General features: G+C 38.2%; 1 protein-coding gene across 4 annotated transcripts in view; it reads left to right on the top strand.

Moving 5' to 3' along the window:
* LOC121393057 (fibronectin-like) overlaps positions 1-3,268 on the top strand; it is a 44,537-nt gene extending 41,269 nt beyond the window's left edge. For all 4 annotated transcript variants that reach the window (XM_041576117.1, XM_041576118.1, XM_041576119.1 and 1 more), the window contains 6 exons: positions 23-161; positions 376-543; positions 1,014-1,139; positions 1,344-1,450; positions 2,115-2,219; positions 2,486-3,268. In XM_041576117.1, coding sequence (XP_041432051.1) covers positions 23-161; positions 376-543; positions 1,014-1,139; positions 1,344-1,450; positions 2,115-2,219; positions 2,486-2,566 — 726 coding nt within the window. In that variant the 3' untranslated portion in view covers positions 2,567-3,268. The remainder of the gene's footprint in view (positions 1-22; positions 162-375; positions 544-1,013; positions 1,140-1,343; positions 1,451-2,114; positions 2,220-2,485) is intronic.
* Positions 3,269-6,608: the final 3,340 nt, after the last annotated feature.

The raw sequence follows: 6,608 nt of genomic DNA on the forward strand, positions 1-6,608 counted from the left end.
ATACTCTGTACCTCTGCTACAGTTTACAGTTCCTGGAACCTCTTCTAGTGCCACATTAAATGGTCTGACTCGGGGAGCCACTTATAACATCATTGTGGAAGCGCAAAAGGGGACTGATAGACAGAAGGTCTTAGAGAAACTTGTGACTGTTGGCAGTCCTGGTAAGTATTTAAGAAATCTGTTCATTCTCATGCCTCTTAAGCACCTGTTTGATTTGAGATCTCTTGAGATAAATATGTTTATATAAATGGATTTGTATAAAAAAAATTAACAGCTGCTGATTTATATCTTGCAGTGGTAGCTTCAAATCTGTCTTTATTAAGTAGTGGAACACCTAAATGCCAGAATGAATGTTCAATGTTTATTTTCTCCTAGGTTCTCCTGAGGGAGTTTTACAGCCAGCTGAGGATACCTGTTATGACACATTCAATGGAGCACACTATTCTGTGGGACAAGAATGGGAACGCATGTCAGAATCTGGTTTCAGGCTTTGGTGCAAGTGCCTGGGCTACGGGAGTGGACACTTCAAATGTGACTCATCCAGTCAGTGTCAATCAATTTATATATTACCTTTATCATACATATTCCTAAATAGTCTTCGTCTTACTATTTAGTTCTGTCTCACCCCTTAATATTTATTGGCCTTTGATACATGTCCTTTTTTCTGTCAACCAACTTTTACCCCTCAATGATTCCATCTACAGCCCATCTGCTGGATATTGGGATGAGGGGCAAGGTATAAGTGATAAATGGGATGGGTTTCTGCCCTGTAGATCTGCAATAAGAGAATAATAAGAGTTCATGAAACCACCATGCAGTAGTTCAGCAGAAAGTTGATTTCATGGAAGTTCCAGATTGATGGAATATTAATAGTGCAAACTAGTGGAATGCCAGAAGCAGAGCAAGTGTTTCTCTTTGAGGGGCATTTCTTATGTACACATGGTTATGAAAATATCAAATGAATAACAGCTGGGCACTCAACCTCTACATTTACAACTTTGTTTTTCTTGCAGAATGGTGCCACGATAATGGTGTCAATCACAGGGTTGGGGAGAAATGGGACAGACGAGGAGAGAATGGACAGATGATGAGTTGTACCTGTCTCGGCAATGGAAAAGGAGAATTTAAGTGTGAACCTCGTAAGTTAATAAGATCAGTGTTATCTGTCACTGTCATTGGAAGGTATGGGAATATAGTCAGGGGGTAAAGAGAAAGTAGCGCTAATACAGCACAATATTATCTAGTCAGTCTGAGAGAGACACTTCTGCTTACATAATGCACACACTCCTGCTGAACAAATCTAAACACAGTACTCTCTCCTTCCTTCTCTCATTTCTTGCCAGATGAAGCTACATGCTACGATGAAGGGAAGATGTACAATGTTGGTGAACAGTGGCAGAAGGAGTATCTAGGGGCAATCTGTTCATGCACATGCTATGGAGGACAGCAAGTAAGTCACCTATATTGAACGGTGACAAACCTATAAAGTTATTAATGCAGACTTTAGAGGGACTATAGAGGGACACTACACATCCGTTAATAGTGCTGCTCCAGCAGAATTCTTCTCTTAAAAACACTTTTTTTTTTTTAAATAGATTTTTTTGAAATTTAATAAAGAAATTTGGCATGGGGTAAGACATGATGTCCGTTTCCCATGTGCCCCCAAACCATGTGACTTTTGTGTTCTGATAAACTTCCATCACTTTTTACTGCAAATTGGAGTGATAGAGTGAATTATTTGCAATGTAAACAGTGTAATTTAGAAATAAAAAGTAAACCCCTTTAAATCCTCAAACCAAGTATTCTTACAGGGATATTTTTGTGTATTATTTTACTCTGTATTATAAGCCCAATTTGTACTCCACTTTTAGCCAGAAAGCTTTAATAGCTCATCTAGAGAAAATGCTCTAAATTTACTATTATTTATTGTTACTCTGCGATAACTGCAAACTATAATGCTGGGATGTGTAGTATATTTTGAAGCCACCTGTACTGTACTGAAGCCTTATTCATATTTTCATGAACAAAAACCTTTTCAGTTGCCGTATTGTGACACTGCTGACCATTGAGTTCTGTTGTACACTTTGGTAATGGTATCTGTTTCTGTTCCTTAGGGGTGGAGGTGTGACAATTGCCGCAGACCAGGTGCTGTAGTTCCTCCCGATGGCAGTGCTGGCCATACAGTCTCTCAGTTTACACAGAGATACCAACAGAACTATGTAAGTGATGTAGAGTCTTCGCACTCCATTCTACCTATTTTGGTAGTGGCTGGACTGGCAGATTTTTATGCTTATTGTTCTTTCTGCCAAAGCTTTGTACTCCCAGTGGCCAAATGACCTGGAAATATTACAATGCATGACATAACTATAACTCTTGAGCTATAAGTATTAATTATCTCTCAGAATTCCTCTGTAAAACAGTTTTAGTCCCAAATCTAATCTATGTGATCTGTTCTTCATTTTTTTTTTTTTTTCTCTCTACACAGAATTTGAACTGCCCCATTGAGTGCTACCTTCCCCTGGGCCTTCAAGCAGATACACAGCATCCGCAACAGACCCAGAAGTGAAGAACATCACAATACAGCCATGGCACCACATGGGCGCACATGTTCAGTTAAATGGCACCTTATTAAAAGATAATGTGCCCTTACTAACTGACTGAAGATACAAAATACTTCAACCTTCACTGGAAGTATTTGAATGCCATTCAGTATTCAGTGATTGTAATGTTTATGTTAACTTTGCTTTTAATTAAGTTTGGAAAATGGTCCTTTTTTTTAAATAAAATAGGTGCTTTTGTTAGTGCCTTTTTTTAATTTGGATTAGAAATTAAATTTGTAAAAAGGGCACCACTTGTGGCTGGGAGAAAGTGTAATAGTTATTTCAGTGCTGGCTGAGCTGGCACCCATGGACTTTAAATTCCAGACAAAAACCAAAGGGACCATTCTGTTTTATATTCCTGAAGTGGTGCTGCACCTGCTGCTTCTGACACAATTTACCATATGCACAATCATAATTCCTTTTCCGCACAATCCTTACTAATGCCGAACCTTTCTCTACCGTCAGTGTTATTTATCAGTGTCTGCTTCTTCATATGATTCCTTCTATTTTACTACAGAAAAGTGATTCTAGAGTCTTGAAAGTGATGGCAGTTGAATTTGATGTAATTATGGTTGGTGATTTTATTGTATTTTTTTATACTGTATGTGCCAAAGCTTTTACTACTGTGGAAAGATAATCATTCTTTTAATAAAAAGACCTTGAAAATATGTGTGTGTCATTGAGTCAGCTGTGGAAACATTTTCATCCATCCAGGGGCAATGATCACGAAAATAACATTTTAGTATATTGTGGTGGAGGATGCTTATCTACTTTCTTTAAAGTTTCAGAATAACTTCTATAAATGTTAACCTAGTTCTGTTGACCAGCCTGACACTTCGGAGAAAGTTTCAAAACGAAGTGGAAAGAAAAAAACAAAAAAAAAAAAAAAAACCAGTCCAATTATATTAGCAGTGTTAAAACTGCTAATATCTTAACTGTATAACAAAAAAATGGGGGGAGTGCTGAGTGCTCTAAGTAACATGAAGGAGCAGGGTTTTTCTTCTAGAAAAATGTTAAATTAGAACTTAAATAGAATTGTAAACTGATCCAACTCTCTGCTTATCAAATCAGTTAGTATAAGACACTCCCATACTCTGTGTGCTCTAAAGCGAAGCTGAGGGGTCATGGAAAATAAGGGTAGAACTACACGATGATTTTGGCGCAATCTGACGCGCTGCGACTTGTCGCATGCGACAAAAATAAGGCAAGAGAATTGTTGCATGGTGTCGCAGCGTTGACCCGACGTGACATGACTGTCTGATGCTGCGTCTGCATCCGACAGTTGCGTCCGAATTCTATCTCTTAGCTTATTTTTGTCGCATGCGTTTTATCACAGCGCGTCGGATCGCACCAAAATCGTTTGTTTAGTCCTACCCCAAGATGTCTGCTGATGATGCAAGGTTGATAAATTCTGGAAATTCAAATTTTGTTTAAAAAGAGAAGTGGTGATGCGCAATTAGCAATAGCTTTCTATTGCGAAACATGCATCACCACTTCTCTTTAAACAATCGGTTTATACCATTTTACTTAAAATTTGGGGGTGTTTTTAAGGGAATCCGTAGAAGCGGTGATTTTTTTCTTTATTGCTCAGAAATCACTATCTACTCTAAAGCAGGGGTGCCCAAAAGGTAGATCGGGCTTTACCAGTAGACCTTTAGCTGGGGATCAGTAGATCTGAAGACACTGCCAAGAAATGGCTTGTCTAAATCACCCTCCTGTTTACTATTTATTACATTAAGGTTACATAGGAAATAGTTTTTTGTTAAATATAGCAATTTACATTTTCTCATATCAATATTTGAGTGATATTTTCCATGGAACAGAATGCTAACTATGTTTTTATGGATGTAGATCATATTGGGACAACATCACTAAAAGTAGACCTCGCATTAGTAAAGTATGGGCACCCCTGCTCTAAAGCAATCTGTTTTCTCTCCTAAACGCTCTGAGTTGTGGTTTTCTAGGGAAGCTAGCTCTTATCTCCGTTAGGCAAGGTATAAACACGAGACCACAGTCACAGAAGCGCTGACTTCTTCAGCTTTGTGGGGTCCCTAGATAGAAAAAATACAAGCTAACTTCTATGGGACTTCTCCACTCACTATCATTTCTATTTCCTACTTGTTCTTGAAATCTGAGCAATTATAGTATTCTAATTGGTTGAATTGGGATTTGATTTTCTGGCATAGCCATTATTTAATGAATGAACTATTATCTGATATATTAATTGAAACCAACGCTGCTAAGCCTTTATTAAACAAGAATTATTTATAAGCACCTGCAAGCACTTTCCATCAATTTAGCACTTTGTCACTTTAACCCTTGAAAGGGAATGGTTTATGAATTAATTTTCATTTATAATAGCAATTGTCACTAACACTTAGCAAGGGCGGTGAATGAATTTATTTAATAAATCACTAGCACTTTCACTTCATACCAGGTTTTTTATGAATTAAGCTCGTTTTAGGAGAGCAATCTATTTTAGTATTGTTTGACAAGTAGGTCATTATCCACTATCACTAGGGATAATCACATCAGCATGTTTATAGAAATGCACCACAAACTCCTTAGTCGGAGTCCTGGAATTTTATAAGCAAGTGGGAGGGGGTATCTTTTTCTTTTTACTCCATATATGATAATGAACTGACGTGAGTCAGACCCCCTCTCGTTTGTTTTAAGTGATAATACTTACAGATAGACCGCTCACTCAACAGATACAAATTTCCCTGATTGGCCGATGCAGTTCATCCAATCGTATCAGTGACTAGCAAAAGAAGGGGCATGTACACTAGTGTTGCCTGTGCCCTCCCTACAATATTACTATTGGGGCCCCCTGGTTTGCAAACAGAAAGGACCTAAAACTATGCATTGCTATCTAGATATACTGAAAATGCAAAAACTATGCTATCTTGATATACTGAAAATGCTCCAGTCTTTAAAATAAAACCAAATTGCAATTGACAATACTGTATATTTCCCTAAACTGAAAAGGCAGTGAATACCCCTACTCCCAATACCACAGTCTACCACTAGCAATGAGGTTTCCTAGAACAATGTTTGGGCTGGTGTGCCCTCATTTTAACACCCACACCTGTGCCAGCAGCCAAATGCTTTCAAATTATCTATCTAGTGCAAAATGTTGCTGGAGATGGTTAAATCAGATTGGGCCACACTGGTAATGTCTGCTTTGTGTTTTCTGATAATGGGACAAGTGTTTTTGAATGATTGGGCAATTCCTTCCATTCCAGAACATGTGATTCATAACCATATTTACAAAGAACAACTTCAAAAGCTCAGCCCGTGTGAATCCCTTCAAATATATTCCACAAAAATCTGAGGTGTTAGTACCACATTTTGGCAAAATATGTAAGCTCACGTGTCATATCAATGCCCCTTTTTTTATTTGTAGAAGTCTACACTGCCTTCTGTGTACCATACCAGTAGTAGTGTCAATCATATGAAGGACCTTAAAGGGCAGCTAGACAAAGTAGACATTTAGCACAACATTCATAAATAGTCCATCCATGGCTGAAACTAGGAGTAGGTAGAAGAGGCACACTACTAGGTGCAGGGTCCTAGCCCTAGACCCGTATCTATGCTGCCCAATCAAATTCTACAGGCAAGTGGCTCACTGGAGAAAGTATACAGCAGAAGAGGTGGGAGAGCTTTGATACAGAGTTGTGGTGGTGGGTGGAGGACAGCTGGGGGGGGGTTGCCTTGGGTACCCTGAGGCCGTCTTTCACATAGTCCCATTTAGAATTCTAATTTTTGAAAATTAATTTTTCTCTGTAATAATCAAACATGGTAACTAAGCTGTATGAATTCATATTGGTGGCAAAACAATCCTATTGGGTTTACTTAATGTTGAAATGATTTTTTAAAGGTAACGGGCAACAGACCATTCTTTAAAGAAGAACTAATCCCTAAAAATGAATATGGCTAAAAATGCCATATTTTATAAACTGAATTTATTGCACCAGCCTAAAGTTTCAGCTTCTCAATAGCAGCAAT

This window comes from Xenopus laevis, chromosome 9_10L (genome assembly GCF_017654675.1).
Source record: "Xenopus laevis strain J_2021 chromosome 9_10L, Xenopus_laevis_v10.1, whole genome shotgun sequence".
Lineage (NCBI taxonomy): Eukaryota > Metazoa > Chordata > Amphibia > Anura > Pipidae > Xenopus > Xenopus laevis.